Here is an 18942-nt window from a genome sequence, read left to right as displayed (position 1 = left end):
GTTTGTTGAATTAGCCACACACCTGAAAAAAATGACCTACCTCTACTCACAGGATCTGTCAACAGGGACTTGGATACCTAACTCCCTTAGTCTCCTTTGAAAAATTCTTATCCTAAAGTCCAAAGGCATCATTTTAGAAAAAAATAGGGTTGGGGGCAAAGTTGTGTCAGTGCAGTTGCTCGTGTGGGGTTAGTAGGCTGTTCCTGCTTAGGTTGGATATTAGGAAAAACTTTTTCACTAGGAGGGTGGTGAAGCACTGGAATGGGAGGTGGTGGAATCTCCTTCCTTAGAGGTTTTTAAGGTCAAGCTTGACAAAGCCCTGGCTGGTATGATTTAGTTGGGAATTGGTCCTGCTTTGAGCAGGGAGTTGGACTAGATGATCTCCTGAGGTCCCTTCGAACCCTGATATTCTATGATTCTATGATTCTGATCCCAGACAGGGGCAGGGATGTGACAGATCAATCCTATCCCAGGGAATAAGTGGGGTGGCGGGCTGGAGTGGATATCTGGGCCCAGGTTGCACCATGCTCAGCTGAAGCCTACGCCACCAACACTGATTCCTCTCTGTCTGGCAGGGAGAAGGGGGTGGTGCTGACAGATTCTCTCAATACAATCTGCCACCTCCACGCCTCATAGGCCTGGGGTGGCAGATTTGGCCTGGCTGCCCTTCCATTATGATGGATGGGTGGTTTGGCCAAATGTGAGTGCTAGGGCAGGACCCAGTGCATTAGGCCACAACACCACGCAAATCTAGTATGGGTCCAGCTGTAGTGTAGACATACCCACAAGAACCCCTGCAGATGCAGGGAAAGCACCACAGAGCTGGCTGGTGAAGACCCCTCACATAGATATCCACCTCTGAGGGGGAGATCCAAGACTTCATGGGACCTCAGGGTGCTACAGACACAGCACTTGGATTTTACACCCAATTCCCACAGACAGACACAGAGCAGAAAGCAGTCCTTACTGCTTACAGATAAGACAGACGAAGACTGGGATAGGAAACAAAGGCACAGGCTGAGGAAGTGAGTTGGTCAAGGCCACACAGCAAATCAGTGGCAAAGCCTACAGCAGAACTGGGGTCCGCTGAGTCCCAGACAAGTGCTGCATCTGCTCATGGGTATGGTTGAACTCTGTGGCCATCCCACCTCTATTTCCCCTTCATCCGGGCCCAAGGGGTTTCAAACAATCCCCACAAAGGGTCCCACGTATGGAGTCCTCTGGTACATACTGCCCACCAGGCCTCAAGCCCTGTTCAGGTTCCCTGTCTTGTTTCATCCAGAATTACAAAGAATGCAGACTGACATAGTCTTCATGTCAGCTGGGCTTGTACAGTCTCTCCCCAGCTTGAGCAGGGTCTGTCCCAGACTTATCTATCTGGAGAGCTTTCTCCCACTCTCTCCTGCTCTTTCAACTTTTCCCTTGCTGGCTCAAGGTCTCACAGGAGACTTCATGGACCCTGCAGTAACTGCAAACATGGCTGCACTCCCCTGGAATTTCCTCTTTGCTGCAACTTCCTGATCTTTTATTCTGTGAGCACCTGATTCAACCCAGGTCTGGCTCATCAGGGCTGACTTAGCCCCAGGCTCTCTATTCAATGGGGCAAGCCAGCCTGTTACACCTCCAGATTAGACCCCACTGCCTTCTGCAAAACCCATCCTTCTAGAATCCAAAAGTTCTCTGCATGGCTGTGACTAGGATACCAAGAGGAAGGGGTAAGAGTAATCTTGCATCAATATTAGGTCAGATGCATCCCTGAAATATTGAAAAACTACTTAATGGTGGGAAGGGATCATTTTTGTTTTCCTTACGAATAGACAAAAATGTTCACTGCTGTGCTCCAGGCTGGTTTGTCCAACCCCCTAATATAAACAATCAAACGAAATGACAGAACCCAGGTTACACAAAGAGGTTAGCTGTCAGGGATGGAACCAGGGTGCTTAGGAGCTGAAGACATAAGTGACTATACCATGAGCTAAAGAGGCAGCTGTTGTTGGTTGGGGTTTTAACATTGTACTTCCTATGGAGCAGGCAAAAAAGGGAGACACAAAACATATATGGGGCTACCTGGTTACGCAACCAACACACATAACATCCAAATTTGCCAAAGAGTTGGCCATCTTTGGAAAACTTTTGACTTAACTCCTGCTTTATAGATTTCAAGGTCAGATGAGACCATGATGAATATCTAATCTGACCTCGTGCAAAACGATGTAGATTGACAAATGTACTTAGTGACTGGACTGGAACCTTTGGCTCTGAGAAGTCAGTCCTCCAACACTCAAGCAGAGAAAAAACAAGATTAAAGCTCTTTTCGGCTTGTTGGATTAGTCACTGGAGGGTGGGATTGTTCATGGATACACAAAATAGCTAGTACATTACTGAAGCATTGGGTTGTCTTGGGTATGTGTCCAAATGAGTGGTGACATCTTGAGACACGTCCAAATGAGATCCACAGAACAGTGTGATAGAAAGTCAGTGGGTCGTAGGTGCCTAAGTCACTTAGGGACATGTTTTTAAAGGTATTTAGGTGCTTAGTGGGATCTTGGTGCCTAACACCTATGGGTATTAAGTGCACAGGAGCTTTTGAAAAATCCCACTCAGTGCCTACCTATCTTTAAACATATGCCTTTTGGTGCTTTCAAAATTGTTAACAAGTTTCCACCAAACTTAGCTGTCCAACCTGATACCACTTGGACTTCATGCCCAGAGCTGCTGAACATGCACAGCAGCCACTGATGTCAAGGGCACACAGTGAAAACTGGTCCCAAGGGGGTCTCAACTTAGTGGACATTTGAAAATCTGGGCCCCAAACCAGCCTTCCCTCTTTCTCAATACAGTATTACAATATGTAATAGTGTGAGTATGCCCATTGCAAGGGGTGTTGTGCACTGAGAGGCAGAAAGATATGTGCCTGGGGATGGCTAGAGAAGAGATCAGCATAAAATATCTATGGATAAAGACACAGATTATTATTATAATTGCATTTATATAAATTAGAGAAACCATTGCTTTACAAGTGTCTCGCCAGATTTTTTCACATTATTGATCAGGCAGATTATGCCAGTGCAGGAGATACTTTTATTGTTATAACTCCATAGAGAGCTCCTATCTCAGATTAATGTGACATTATCCTAGATCCTCTATAGCTAGGATTTTCCAAGGGGTACAAGGCAGTTTGATAACCATTTCCTATTCTTAATCATTGAGAGTTTGGTTTCTAACTCCCTTAGGTTCCTTTAAAGCCCAGCATGCACAAGCAATGTTAAGTATTATCGTCCACTCTTTCCAGTTGGAGAACATAAGCATGGGCTAGACCGTTAAAGGTATTTAGGTACCTAAAACTGTAGCTAGGCACCTAGTGAGATTTGCCAACCATGCAAGCAGGTTAGATATCTAACTCCCATAGATTTCTATGACAGCTGGGTGCCTAAACTCCTTAGGCACTTTTGAAAAGCCTGCTAGGTACCTCATAGATGTTAAGGCCAGAAGGGGCCATCATGATCATGTAGTCTGACCTCCTGGGAAAGAATGACCTGGTTTTGTATCTTTCAAAATCTGGCCTGAATGAGTTGTCCAAGCTCACACAGGAAGTGTGTAGTAAAATGAGAAATTGACTGCTGCTTGCTTGAGTCCCACTACAGTGTCTTAACCCGATGACCTGTCTTCCTGCTTAAAATCTTCCTTTAAGTAACAGCAATAATAATAACAGGAATTACTCCCCCTGGGCCAGACACATGCACCCTGATTTAGTTGGGCTACATAGGCTCTAGGTCACTACACACCCATGAGCACAGAATCAACTTTGTCTGCGTTCAGGTTTCATGTCCAGGACCCATTCAGCCAATGCTTATACAGCCCTTAGTCAGTTACACATACACAGGGCAGAGGAGGAGGGTGGGGGAGGGACAATTGCACTCGGGTTCTGAGCTCAGGTGCCCCCCTCGCAAAAAAAAATGTCTGTAACATCTGTGTAAATAAAGTGAAATGTGAGGGGTTGGGGCTCCGTTGCACATGATGTAAGGGGGCCCCAAATTTCTCTCAACTAGCATGAATGACATACATGTGCTACCAGCACTGGGAGCTCAGAGGGACAATTAGACCGCAGGGGTTAATGAGTATATTTACTGTGCTGTTCCTTGCTTCTGGGACAAAGTCAGAACTGCTAGAAGCAGGGCATTTAGTTTGTGGAGTTGCATCTGCTTACATCACCTTTGAATGTGGCCCTGAGAGGATGCAGGGAGGAGATTTGGCTAATGAGTCCGAGGATGTGACTAGATCCTCGCTGTCGATCTGCTGCTAAAGTAAAGGAATGGAATTTTTTTTCTTTTATTCTTACTTGGGAACTCTGCTTGGATAAGATCCTTGATCTGTAATGTAACCGAAATTACACTGATTTTAAAGGGAGTTTTGGGAATACACTCAGGGTCATCATGATAGATAGATAGATAGATAGATAGATAGATAGATAGTTTGCAGTGTTGTTATAGCCGTGTTGGTCCCGGGATATGAGACAGACAAGGAAGGTGAGGTAATACCTTTTATTAGATGAAAAGATAAAATGAGCCAAAGAGAAATTTAAAGAGTGGGTTTAATTTAGAAACACCATTACTGCTGTTGTCGTTGTCGTTATTATTTCTTCTTCGGAGAGCTTGCTCGTGGCTGGATTTATTAGATTCTTGAACAATAATGTGCTGGGAATTTTTGCAAATATATATCTGGTTTTAGATTGGTGCAGTAATTATACTACTTAAAAAATTATACTACTTAAAAATACTACAGAACTCAGAGAGGGGGGATGGGACAGAGATTAGATCAGACAGCCAGAAATTCTTTATTCAGTTTCTACTCACTTCTAGTTACTCTACTCTAGTCCTGTCTGTGAGGAAACATCCCTAACTCATTGTTATCCCTGTTGTAGTAAATGACATTACTTGTGGCACTAAAGGCTCATAATGTTACCAATCTTATGCACAGGAATTTGCAGGATTGGGCCATAGTGTGTCTGGCGTATGCACTGTTGCCTCTGAATCTATGACTGTTTATAGATTTACCTGTGCCAATTTTCAAAATATTTATTTTATGAAAATGAGGTCTCATCTATCAGAGGTAAATATGAGTCTGTGTATATTTTTGTTTCCTTTTATTTTTACAACATGAAATGAATATTAAACTAGTATCATTTAAAGTTATGTTGAAAAGGCATTCTGACACTCATGACTAGAAGAGAAAAGTACAAATGGGGAGACAGAGAGATGTACTGATACAATTTCTTAATTGTTTTTAAAATGTTTGTCTCTTCTGCTTTATATTAGACAATTTGACTGTTAAGATAGATAGATAGATAGATAGATAGATGGGGGGTATGGGGAAAGAGATATTTTTGCCTCTTTATGTTTTCGTTAGATCAACTCTCACAGAAACAATATTTTAATTTTGCATTTAAGTTTCTATCAGTCATCATCATCATCATCATCATCATCATCATCACTGAAGTGTTGGCCCTACACACTATAACATTGTAGCACATAATAATAACAAAATCATTGTTTTTAGTACAATAACACCAATGATAAAAAGAATTCCCCATAGGTGATTGATCCTGCTGGCCCCAACCCGGAATATCACTTAAGCAGTGTTTTGAAGTTAAGCATGTGAGCTCATTGACTGCAATGGAATTACTCATGCAGAAAGTTAAGCACACACATAAGTGATGGCTGGTTCGGACCAGTGTGCCTAGAAGATAGCAGGATTAAGCCCCAGTGAGTTTTTCCTATTTCTTGGGAACAGCCAGAGATTGGATCCTGGAATGGCCCCAATTGCTCTTGTCTGATGCTGATGCTGGTATGAAGTCCCAGATGCAAAGCTGAGTGTGTGTGAATCAATTAGTCTATTTTCCTCTCACTGTTCTTAAATTCCAGGTCTACTTCCCCACACTGAAGCAATAAGGACTGCTGGTCCAGATCCCCAGCGGGTGTAAACTGGTGTCACACTGCGGGAGTCAAAGAAGCTATACTAGTTCACATCAGCAGGGTATCTGGCCCACCGTTTTCTTGCTTTTCTGTGATTACACAGAAAAAGGATGGTTTGTTTGTTTGTTTGTTTTAAAGAAACAAAGAAATGACAAACATAAAACAAACCAACTCATGGCCTAAACAAGGCCCATGCAGTTATCAGCAAACTCAAAATGTGGAAAACATTGGGCTTAGGTGAGGACTTTCAAAGTTTGCCTAAGGGATTTGGTACCCAACTGCCACTAAACTTCAATGGGAGTTGGGTGCCAAATTCTCTTAGTTTCCTTTGAAATTCCAAGCCTTAATCTGTTAGAATAATAACAACAAATTTGTCATAAATGGAGCTCAGAGTTGTTTACTTACAAGGGCCATATCATTATGCTTATCTTACAAATGAGGAAACTGAGGCAGGGTCATGAGCAAGGTCACCCAGCAGGCCAGGAGCAGAACCCAGATCACCTAAATGCCAACTCTGTACTGGAGTCATAAGGCCACACTGCTTCTTGTAGATCTGAAGTATGTTCTCTGGCACTGTAGTCTAGTTTATGAGCTGGCCAAAGTATTCACTGCAGATCTAGGCTGGGACATCCAGTGAGTTGGGGGCCAACCTCCATTATGCTCTTTAAAACCACAGCCTGACCTCCTGCATTAAACATTCAGCTTTGGAGGGCTACAAAGTTTTCTGAATCAAGATGCGATATAGCTGAGAGGGAGACATTGGCGAGCGGTCCTCAGAATTATGGTGCGGAGTCTGCTGCTGGAGGGAGAGAATTTTGAAGGCACATTGTAACTCAAAGGGATTTGGGCACCCAACTCCTATTTGTGTCTTTTAAAATTTGATCCACAAAATATAGAAGTAAAGCCCTGCTGGGAAGAATCACAGGAAGTGGGTGTCTGTGTCTTTGAAATGCTCTATGTAGTCAATACCATATAACTTTATTTTGTCTTTTTGCTCTTCATTTTTTTTCTTTTCATCACGTCTCCTTTCCATATTTCTCTCTCCTATCTCTTTCTCCACCTTTTCTCTTCTTCTGACTATTGCTTTCTATTTCTTATGTTCTTTGTTCTTTTTTCTTCTTCTATGTGTTTTTCTCCCACATTTTTCTTTCTTTGCTGCTTGATTCTGTGCCTCTCAGCATGGAGTGGGAGAATGACACCAGATTCCAGGAGTTCATCCTGATGGGATTCCCAACTGTCCCAGAGCTGCAAGTGCTTCTCTTCATGGTATTCTTGGCGGCTTATTTGCTGACCCTCCTGGAGAACGTGGTCATCATCACCCTGATCAAGACAAACAATAACCTCCACAAGCCCATGTATTTCTTCCTCAGCAACCTCTCCTTCCTGGAGGCCTGGTACATCTCAGTCACTGTCCCAAAACTGCTGGCTAATTTCCTATTGGAGAGCAAGAGCATCTCCTTTGTGGGATGCATGACACAACTCTACTTCTTCAGCTCCCTCATATGCACCGAGTGCGTGCTCCTAGCCGTCATGGCCTATGACCGGTATGTGGCCATCTGCAACCCGCTGCGCTACCCAGTCATGATGACTCACCGGCTCTGCCTGCAACTAGCAGTGGGCTCCTGGCTAGTGGGCTTCCTGGCTTCCATGCTGAAGGTCATCTTCATTTCCCAGCTGTCATTCTGTGGGTCCAATGTCATCAACCACTTCTTCTGTGATATCAGTCCTTTATTGAACATGGCCTGCACAGACATGACGGTGGCAGAGATAGTGGACTTCATCCTGGCTTTGTTCATCCTTCTGGTCCCGCTGTCCATCACCATTGTCTCCTATGTCTGCATCATCGGCACCATCTTGCGCATCCCCACCGCCCAGGGCAAGAGGAAGGCCTTCTCCACTTGCGCTTCCCACCTCACTGTCGTTGTCATCTTCTTCTCAGCCACCCTCTTCATGTACGCCCGGCCCAAGAGGATCCACCCATTTGACTTGAACAAACTGGTTTCAGTGGTGTACACGATTGTCACCCCCATGCTAAACCCCTTCATTTACTGCCTGAGGAACCAGGAAGTGAAGGGAGCTCTGAGGAGAGCTTTCTGTGGTGTGAATGCTGTCCACAAGGTTCCTATCCTGGTCACCATCTCTCAGTAGGACAGAGAATTTCCTACTGGTGGAAAATTAGGTGTGGAGGCAAGAAGGAAGACGTAGCACACTTATGATGGAATTTAAATCTGGTAGTTATGGAGACTCTGTTTGCAATACAAGATGGGTGCTCAAAAACCTGAGGCAACCACATTGCCAGTCTGTCTCCAGAAGCCTCAATACTGAATCTCCTTTCTAGTCAGTATATCCAAATCCTATCTCTTCTTTGCTTCAGGGGACCATAAAATAGGACATGGCTGAGGTGTAAAATTGTCAATATGGGTTGGAAGGTCCTGGAATTTGGGTTGCATATTAGACCTTGTGTTCCAATGCTAGCCAATATTTGGTGTCTAATAGTCAAAGAGATTTGGAAATTGGGATATAGACTATGGAGTTAAGTCCCCAAGGGAACAGATGGGAGGCCAATCTCCTGGGATAAAGCTGGACAATGCCCTGGAAATGGTTTGCAGGGATAACTTTTTCACTGGCCCTAAGAAATCAATGGACCAAATCCAGAGGGCATTAGTTATTCTGTACTCATGCAGATTCCACAGAAGTAGTGAATTTTCTTGAGTAATAGCTGAATAAAAAGTGTTTTGGGAGTTGGGTGTCTCCCCTTCAGGTCAGTGTGGATTCAATTCTATAGGATAATTAATCTCTGCAGAATATGATTTTTGTATTTTTATAATTTTGATGGATAATATTGATGTTTATTTTTAAGCATTTTTGTCTATTTTCCTTGATTTACATTTTCACAGTTGTGTGATATTTTGGGTTTTAAGCATTTTTTCCCCCAATTTTCTCAGTGGTAGGAAATTTGGGGGAGGGGCAGATAATTATTTAAAGTTGGTGTCTAATACGTTCTCAAGTAGCATTTCTCTTACTTTACCTATGTGTAAATTGTAACTATTATTGATGGAAATATTTTTCGTCGGCTTGGGTATGTACAATGAAACTAATGTTCACCAGCCTCCACCAATAAAAATCAAATCCTTCCTGGTCTAGGGATAATTACAATAAAACCACATCATTATTTTATACAGGACATTTCCCATATGGGAGATCTATAATAGCTGAACCCAAACCCAATATCTCAGTATCTCTGAACTTTGAAGAAGTTTAATTTTGGCTTCCAAATCTGGAGGCAGAGCTCACCTGTGGCTAGGCTAGGAATGCTCACTATGAAATACTCTTAAAATGTTACTGGGAATTCAAAGGGGCCTAAATGATTTAGGCACCAAAATACTAGACAATTGAGTGGATAATTCCCTTAGGTAGGCAGCATAGGTGGTTAAGAGTGATGTGGGTAGGACACTGCACTGGGACGCATCATCTCAGAACAGATTTCCTTACATAAGTCATTTTGCTACCCTGACCTTAGCTCCTCATCTGTGAATTAGGATATTTTTTCTGTTCTCAGGAAGGAATCCTTTACTGGTTGTGAGATGCTCAAATACTAGGGAGATTAGGACCGTATAATTACCAAAATAGATTAAACGCCTGCTCTATTGTCTCCTGATGACTCCAGATCACATGCATTCATATTACAAGTAATACAGGGTAGACTGGCCCTACAAACCCACCTGGGATCTGAGTGTCAAGCTGGTTTCTTTCCTTCTGAGACAGAATCCTCAGCAAGACTGCTTCTGTTGGACAAATTACAGCCTCAATGACCTCGTGTAGCTCCTATCCCCTTCGCACCCTGCACTCTGTGACCCCTGCACAGCCCCATCACCTTCAAATCCTGATCTTCATGACCTTTGCATAACCCCCCTTTCCCAAATCCTACCCTTATCTCTACCTGTACAAACTCATTATCTTCAAATTCTTCCCTCATCAGATGGTTTGAATTTAGTGAACAGTTCTGATGATGTTGGACAAGCAGCCAAAGACTTGACTTAATTCTCCCCCAGCTGCATTGGATAGGCAAAGCCAAAAGGAGGAACACAACAGTCACTGGGAGCAATAAGGCGGGTTGAAAATTTTCCATTGATGATTTTTGACAGGCAACTGGGTTTTCAAATAAAAAAAAACATGTTTATGGAAAATATCTGCTTTTTGCATTTTTCCCCCATTTTTCATTGGAAAACAGAAAACCAAAATGGTTCCAGTTTTCATCTGAGAAAAAAAATCAATTTTTGGCCAAAACACCTTTTTGTTGTTGTTGTTGTTGTTGTTACAATAAAATATTTTTTAACCAAAAATGAGCACAATGTTTAGTTTTCTTTTTTTCAGTGACAAGTCAAAATTTTCCCCTGGGGGGAAAATAAATTCTGACCAGCCCAATTCTAAACACACGTGGGAGTAGATCTGTGGAGGAAAAGAGGGCTAATTTTATACAGGTCCTGATTTTTATGTGTCTAGCGGGGGGTTTAAGACAGATTGGTGCCTAAAAGTCATTGATTTAAATGGGAGTTAGTCATGCAGGGCTGAATGCTCAAAAGGACTTAGGTTCCTAACTTCTATTTAAGCTCCTAACATCTATTGAAATCAACTCCCTTTGAGCATTCAGCCTCTGGAGGCTTTTGAAAAGTTTATTAGGCCAGAATCTCCTCTGATATCTTCTTCCCCCCTTAAAGAAGGGTTGCAGACAGATGTGCATGTGACATGAGGTTTACTTTTGTGGCTGGAAAATGAACCAATACTGAAAAATAAAGGAAGAGCAGCGTGAATCCGTGTCCTTTCCTTCTGCAGTATCAGGAACAAGGGGAACTAAAATGCAGGGATAATATTAGGCTAAAATTAGAATTCTCTTCTTATTGGGTCAAACCCTGAAGTCCCTCCTCCCTGAAGGACATCACTGTCTAGGGGAGTGTTTCTTGGGGCACCGGGGAGGTTGTGAGATGTTGAGTCAGCAGGGAGAATGGGTAAAGTGCAGGCCATAGCAGGGAAGATAGTTGTCAGGGGAGACATTAAGGTATGGCAGGGGGAGCTGGGAAGCGGGAGCTGGTTGTGGAGGGGCTGGTCCATAGAACCCAAGGGCTGGTGTGCTGAAATGAGCCCCACAGCCCAGCCGGGAGATGTGGCATGAGAGGTGGACTGTGAGCAGCCCAGGAGGAATACTGTGCAATCCATCACACCCATTCCTCTAACTCAGAGGTCAGAGTCCCACGTCTTTACAGCCAGAGACTGGAGGGTTCTGTCCTAATATAAGGCCCAGCTATGGGTATATTTAATAGACAAAGGGTGAGAGGAGAAGCTAGAGTGACCAGATGGCAAGTGTGAAAAATCAGGATAGGGGGTAGGGGTAATAGGTGCTTATATAAGACAAAGCCCTGAATATCAAGAGTGTCCCTATAAAATTGGGACATCTGGTCACCCTAGGGGAAGCAGAATCACAGAAAGGTGAAGGTGACTTGTCAAGGCCCATAGCTCTAAAGAGGAGCCAGGACACCTGACTCCCCGGAACAGTGGGCTGTGCTTGGCAAATCTGATTCCTTCGCACACCTTGCATGGCACTTCAGTCTGGGTCAGATGGTAGCTTTCTGGCTCTGTATCTCTCGCACGGGCCTTTCACCAGACCTAGGCAAATAAGGGATTTTTCAGTTTGCTGGGAGGTCCGAAAAACTGAAAAATGAAATTGTTTATGCTTGACCCCAAAATCATTTTTTGGCATATCAGAAAGTCGATTGTTTTTTGTGTTGCTTGTGAATAAAACATTTCAGTTCCAGTTTGAGCTTTAAAAAAATCCAATTTGTTTTAAAAATAAAATGAAAGATAATTTTGAAACAAAAGGTCATTTCAACTCAAAGTGTTGAAACTTTTTGTTAAGAGAATGTCAAAATGAAATGTTTAGATTTTTTTGGTATATTTGGCGTGGGGAAGGGGTCAACAAAAACAATTGGCTGAAATCCACAGAAATTTCTAAAATGTTTTGATCGACCCAAACAGAATTTTTTTTGGGGGGGGGGAGTTTTGTTTAATTTTTTTTACCCAACTCTGCATTTTGTAGTGTTGCTTGCAATGGGTGGGTGGGTGTGTGTGGGGGGGGTTGAGGATCAGTTTGTGGGCAGGCAGAAAGAGAATTGGACAAAATCTTGCTTCCACACAACTCCGTCCCCAACCCTGAGATAGTGCAGAGGGGGCAGTCAACTGTATCAGTTGGAGATTATCTCCCATGTGGAACCAATGGGAACTGGGGTCCGGATCTCCAAGTGCCAGTCTGGTCTGCTTTGGGGGCAGTGCAGCCACAACACACTCCCTTGCTCTAGGCTTGTGGTGACAGTCTAGCCCTCTGCAAGCTGCCCTGTCAGGCCCCCTTTGCTCAGCCCCCTTTGCTCAGAACCTTACTCTGGGCCAAAGTGTGACTTCAGGCCCAGATTTGAGCAAGAGGGGGTGGGGTATAAGGCCCTGCACCAGGAACCACTCACTGTGTCTCAGGTGTACTACTTCCCTCACTCCCTTAGGTGCTTGAGGGCCACCCAGAGGATTCAGGGGGCCTGGGGCAGAGCAATTTTGGGGGCCCCTTCCATAAAAAAAAGTTACAATACTATAGAACACTATATTCTCGTGGGGGCCCCTGCAGGGCCTGGGGCAAATTGCCCCACTTCCCCCCCCCCCGAGCAGCCCTGAGGTGCTTTGGAAAAATCTCATCCACACTCCCAGAATCTGCCAGCACTCCAGGAAGTTCTGCGCGGTTTCTTCACACCCCCTCTTGCTTAGCCTGGAACTTCTAATTAGCACACAGACCTAATCATCGCAGGTACCTTTTCCCCACAGACCAAGCATCTGCTGATTGCAGAAACGAAGCATTCAGCCAGGGCTTTGTCTGTAGACCTGTCCTCATGGGTCACCAAGGAAGCCGACAGAGTGGATACATTTATATGTGTGAGCGTGGGGAGTAAATCGATGAAGATCTTCAGAGAAAGGGCTCTGTTGGAGACTGCAAATTTCCTATATCTGAACTGGTTTCATTTGCAGTATACAGAAGCATCGGCTCAGGTATGGCCTGGATGGTGCAGCTCATGTTCCACTGCTAGCTCAGTGACATCCCAACTCAGTGCCTCTTGCATCTCTCCACAGCTCTTCCAGGTAGGAGCTAAGGCTGAGATTTTCAAATGGCTCCTAAAGGAGTTAAGTGTCCAGTTCCCCTTGAAATGTGAAGGGATTTGAACACCTAACTCCCCTAAAATCCTTTAAAATCCCAGCCTTATATCTTGCCCCTGGCTGTGGTGCTTGGGGTCAATTTCTTACACCAACATGTTGCACTTTTGGAGGTCAATCTATCCATACAGCAGCCCCATTTGGGAGCTCAGCCAGTTTCAGAATGCATAATTTATGGGTGGGGAAACCGAGGCACATGGGGTTAAGAGACTTGCCCAAGATTATAGAGGAATTCAGTGTCAACTTAGGACCCAGAGGTATCTGATTCCCAGTCTCCTGTTGATGCCATTCGATCATGTCTCTCTGGTGAAAATTGTGATGGTGGTTTCTGAGAGGTGCATTAGCTGGTCTGAGAATATAAAGACACATACACTGGAAGCAGGTCTCATTTCGTCCAGTAGGGAGCAGGATTCACACCCACAGACACAAATACACCTCTCAGAGGTCTGCATCAGGTGATAATAACTTTAAGGTGGGCTGCAAATGAAGCGTCTGCGTTTAATGGCAGCTCCTTTCTTTTTGCCAGACAACTACTTTTGGAATTATCGAGTATGGGCAACACGAGATGGCCAGGATCCAGACTGCCTCTCTGAGGTGAGTTCCTTCTTAATGTATATACAGGGCTGGGATTTTCACAGGAGCCTAAGGGAGTTAGGCACAAGGCTTCTGCTGCAATTCACTTGGTGTTAGGCACCTAACTCCCTTAGCCCCCTGTGAAAATCTCAATCGAGATCTCTCTGCTACGAGGAGACTATGTTTGGAAGAGGGATATAGACATATCTGGTTGTGGGTGACTTTACAGGAGCTGGGCACTGAAATGCCCTTACAAGTGTAGAGTTCAGCCTGTAATGTGAGGCTGAGGAGTAACTGAATGCTTGCTTAGATGGGGGGGTTTGTTCCAAGATTGTTGAATGGACAAATTGTCCAGAAAATGGACATGGAGGTCATAACAATGAGTTGCTAATTGATAGAATCATGCAACACTTATTCACATAACTTTCTTTCTTTCTTTCTGAAGCCTATTTGAAGTCACTCATGTGAGTCAGGACTACTCATGTGGGTAAGGTTTACTGATTTGGTCTCCGTATCTGTTCTTATAAATGTGCACAGTCCAGTGGTTAAGTCATGTCAGGACACTCGGGTTGTACTCCTGGCTCTTCCACTGACTGTCTCGATGTGTGACCACAAACAAGCCAGTTCACCACTCCCTCTGTGCCTCGGTTTCCCTGTCTTAAATTTGGGTTAAGAGTATCTACCCACTTTGAGGTGCATGGATCAAAGGACAGATTCTCGCCTGTTTGTGACTTGGGGCTAATTTGGAACAACAGTAATTTACACCCACTAAGAATCTGGCCCCAAAATACTATGTAAATGCTCTGCAGAGAAAGATATTTAATGCAGGGTAAAAATAAATCCAGTTTTCAGTGTATGTAAAATTCTCCCTTACATTACATTTTTCAGTCAGCAACAGCTGTCATTCCTGATATTTAAGGACCTCTCATTAAGCCCCTCCCTGCCAGACCCATGTGAGTTGCCACTCAGGATGGCAATGCGCTGCTTCCTGTGTCGTTTCATAGGAAGCACTAACAGATTTTGATTTTGGTATGGTGCCTTAGGCTGCTGTATTAAGTGGTGCTACTTGGTAGATCTCAAAGCACTAAACCCGCTTGGGTGATAGTTCACCCCTGAGGGTGTCTGATAGACAATAGCCCTACACCATCTAGCAAGTCTCTGTCTGATCCAGGAGTAAAACCAGGTTTCTTAACTCCTACTTTGTCCCCATCCCACCCCTAGACATCAGATCCCTCTGACCCCAAGTTGTCTAGGGAGTGTCAGGTTTCATGCCACTGACTAAAGCCACCACATTATAGATTCTAAGGCCATGAGGGACCAATGTTTTCATCTAGTCTGAAGTCCTGCAGTGGACTTCCCTAAATTTACCCCACTTTGAACTAGAGCAGATCTTAACACAAAGAAAAAACACCAAGTCTTGGTTTTAAAGTTGTCAGGGATGGAAAATCCATCACGACCCTTAGTAAATTATAGGGATGACTCAGTGGACCTCAGAGGGATAGCTCAGTGGTTTGAGCATTGGCTTGCTAAACCCAGGGTTGTGAGTTCAGTTCTTGAGGGGGCCACTTAGGGATCTGGGGCAAAAAAAATTGGTCCTGCTAGTGTAGGCAGGGGGCTGGACTCAATGACCTTTCAAGGTCCCTTCCAGTTCTAGGAGATTGGTATATCTCCTACTATTACTAAATTGTTCCAATGGGTAATTAGCCTCACGATTAAAAATGTGCACCTTATTTCCAGTCTGAATGTGCCTAGCTTCAACTTCCAACCACAGGATCATGCTTCAACTTTCTCTGCTAGAATGAAGAGCCCATTATAAAATCTGGTACTTATAAACTGTAAGTAAGGCTACAATTTAGTCACGGGTATTTTTAGTAAATAAATAATAAACAAAAATTCAGGGTCCATGACCTGTCCATGACTTATACTAAAAATACCTGTGTTTAAATGGTGGGGGGGCACTGGGTGTGTGTGGCATGTGTGTGTGTGGGGCTGCTGCTGGAGGGCTCTGGTCATGGACGTTCCAGTCAGCTGGCCAGGGGCACGGGCTGCGGTTGCTCCATCCATCCAGCCAGGAACTGCTGCCCAGAGGCTGGAGCAGCAGCTGGTGTGTCTGTCCCTGGGGCCACTTCAGTGGCTGGCCCAAGAGCCAGCTGCTTGGGCAGCTGGGGTCAGCCACTCTGGCCCCTGCAGAAGTCACGGACTCCGTGACTTCCGTGACCTCCCTGACAGACACAGAGCCCTAACTCTCATCAAACACCCTTTGCATTTTCTCTTTATTCAGACTGTTTCCATGTTTGCCCTCCTCCCTTCAGCCTTCTCTTCTCTAGACTTAACTCCTTTGGAACATGCTTTGTCGAAAATGCTCTATGGGCTAGCAAGCTATTGAATTCACAGCTCCCAATGGGCAACTTGTCTGGTAGCTTCTTGTCTTGCTTTTAACTCCCTTTGTAATGCTCTTTGAGATCTTTAGCTGAATGTTATTTTAAAGGAGCTAAGTATGACTATTATTAATATTGGACCAGGTAGCTGGGTGCCTAAATTCCTTTAAAAACCCAACCCATTGTTCCTGCAGGTATCTATCAAAGACAGAGCCAAGACGAGACCCTAGCCCACCTGAGTCAGAGGTTATGGACACACTGCAATTAAAAACACGTGGCTGGCCCATGCCAGCTGACTTGAGCTTGCAGGGCTCAGGCCAAGGGGCTGTTTAATTATAGTGTAGACATTTGGGTTTGGTCTGGAGCCCGGGCTCTAGGAACCTGTGAGGTGAGAGGGTCCCAGAGATTGGGTTGCCTGAATGCCTACACTGCAATTAAACAGCCCCTTTACCTGAGTCCCTTAGCCTGAGTCAGCTGGCACGGACCAGCCACGGGGGTCTAACTGCAGTGTAGACATACAGTTAGCATGGTTCTAAGAGCACCTCTCTGTAATTCTTCCCTTTCTTTATGATGTGCCGTGCTACACTTATTCTATGAATTATTTTAGTTCTCTGGCCTGTGTTATACAGGAGGTCAGATCGGATGATCCCAGAGGACCCTTCTGGCCTTGGAGTCTATGGCTCTAGGCAATGGCTGAATATTGATTTTATTACTGTATCTCCAGGTTTTTCTCAAATGTGGAGATGAAGAAGGAAAACGAGAGCAGTGTCCAGGAATTCATCCTCCTGGGGTTCCCCACTGCCCTGAAGGAGGTGCAAATCCTGCTCTTCCTCATCTTCCTCCTCATCTACATGCTGACGCTCGTGGAGAATGTGGTTATTATTGTGACGGTCCAGGTGAGCTACCCCCTCCACAAGCCTATGTACCTCTTCCTAAGCAGCCTCTCTTTCCTGGAGATCTGGTACATCACCGTCACAGTGCCTAAGATGCTGCTTGACTTACTGAGGGGAAGCCAGCACATTTCCTTCCTGGGATGCATGGCCCAGCTCTACTTTTTCATCGCTCTGGCCTGCACCGAGTGCGTCCTTCTGGCTGTCATGGCCTATGACCGCTATGTGGCCATCTGTAGCCCCTTGCGCTACTCGGCCATCATGACCCATGGGCTCTGCTTCTGCTTGGTGGCTGGGTCATGGGTGAGTGGCTTCACCAGCTCCATGCTCAAGGTCGTCTTCATCTCCCGTTTGACCTTCTGTGGCTCAGTCATCAACCACTTTTTCTGTGACATCTCACCTCTGCTAAACCTGGCCTGCACCGACATGTCATTGGCGGAGAGGGTGGACTTTATCCTGGCCTTGATCATGATCCTACTGCCACTTCTTGTGGTGGTGGCCTCTTATGCTTGCATAGTGGCCACTGTTGCGCGGATCCCCACGGCTCAGGGGAGATGGAAAGCCTTCTCCACCTGCACCTCCCATCTGGTGGTGGTGATCATCTTCTACTCCACCACCCTCTTCACCTACGCCCGGCCCAGGGCCATGTACGCCTTCGACTCCAATAAGTTGGTGTCCATGCTCTACACGGTCATAGTACCCTTCTTCAACCCCATCATTTACTGCCTGAGGAACCAGGATGTCAAAAAGGCCCTCAGGAAAATTATTAGGGGCAGAAGTAAACCAGAAAATAATGTTCTTGGGTCTCAGATAGGTTAATGGGGAATGGATGGCTCAGTTAATGGCTCCTGTTGGAGATCCCATGGGATAGATTAGAAGTTGGGTAACCCCCCTGGAGTCGATAGCTACCCTTCGTCTCCTAATAGTTCTCCAGCTCTATTCTTCACCCATTGGTCCTGGCTTTGTGAGGCATCAGCTTTACTTGGTAAAGACTCTACCTCCCAATTGTAAGGGAACAGTGCTATATCTTTGTACAGCACATAATAGAACAGGGCCCAACTGGGCTATGGCCTTGAAGTGCTCCCACAGTGGTGAATAAATGAATAAATAAATAATTGAGAGGGCCATATCTACGTTTGATATAGAGCCAGGGCATCTATTAATCTATGGTGTAGCTCCACTCATTTCAGAATTCAACAGATGGCAATCTGGCCTCATTGACACCAATGGAGCTATGCTTATTTACACCAGTGGGGGATCTGGCACCATTGACACCAATGGAGCTATGCGTATTTACACCAATGGGGGATCTGGTCCCATTTATGCCAATGGAGCGATGCTGATTTACACCAGCTGGGGATCTGGCCCCACTGATGTCAATGGAGCCATATTGATTTACACCAGTGGGGGATCTGGCCCAGCATTTTTCATTGTACTTCTTTTCTTATTGATAGGCCTGACAGTCTGAGAATCTGTTGGTCTTTGAGGCACCTTTATCCAGTTAAATTGAGATTTTCAAAGCTGCCAAAGGTACCTCATAGACTAACAGACGTTTTGCAGCATGAGCTTTCGTGGGTGAATACCCACTTATTCACCCACGAAAGCTCATGCTGCAAAACGTCTGTTAGTCTATAAGGTGCCACAGGATTCTTTGCTGCTTCTACAGAACCAGACTAACACGGCTACCCCTCTGATACAAAGGTACCTCGACATGCCTGAGAAGCCCCTGGTGTAGCTTACACAGTCTGAAAGATCTGTGACCCTGACAACAGCCTACCTCAGTGGTCCCATGCGCAGGGCCGGCGCTTCCATTAGGTGACCCTAGGTGGCATTTTGTGCACTCCCGACGGGGTGCACGGGAGCTTCCGGTTCTGCTCCCATCGCGCC

The 18942-nt window shown here is 45.0% G+C and overlaps 2 protein-coding genes across 2 annotated transcripts; both read left to right on the top strand.

Moving 5' to 3' along the window:
- Positions 1–7151: 7151 nt before the first annotated feature.
- Positions 7152–8120, top strand: LOC123347863 (olfactory receptor 6B1-like). Its single transcript, XM_044985052.1, has one exon. It carries the CDS (start codon positions 7152–7154, stop codon positions 8118–8120), a length of 969 nt encoding a protein of 322 aa, XP_044840987.1.
- An 8788-nt stretch (positions 8121–16908) lies between these two features.
- LOC123347862 (olfactory receptor 6P1-like) lies at positions 16909–17874 on the top strand. Its single transcript, XM_044985051.1, has one exon. It carries the CDS (start codon positions 16909–16911, stop codon positions 17872–17874), a length of 966 nt encoding a protein of 321 aa, XP_044840986.1.
- The last annotated feature ends 1068 nt before the right edge of the window (positions 17875–18942 follow it).

Source organism: Mauremys mutica, chromosome 13 (genome assembly GCF_020497125.1).
Source record: "Mauremys mutica isolate MM-2020 ecotype Southern chromosome 13, ASM2049712v1, whole genome shotgun sequence".
NCBI lineage: Eukaryota > Metazoa > Chordata > Testudines > Geoemydidae > Mauremys > Mauremys mutica.
Note: the sequence above shows the minus strand (reverse complement) of the source record. Positions and strands in the feature narration are given on the sequence as shown.

Coding starts and splice junctions, on each gene's coding strand:
- LOC123347863 (XM_044985052.1), top strand. CDS start 7,152: ATGGAGTGGGAGAATGACACCAGATTCCAGGAGTTCATCCTGATGGGA.
- LOC123347862 (XM_044985051.1), top strand. CDS start 16,909: ATGAAGAAGGAAAACGAGAGCAGTGTCCAGGAATTCATCCTCCTGGGG.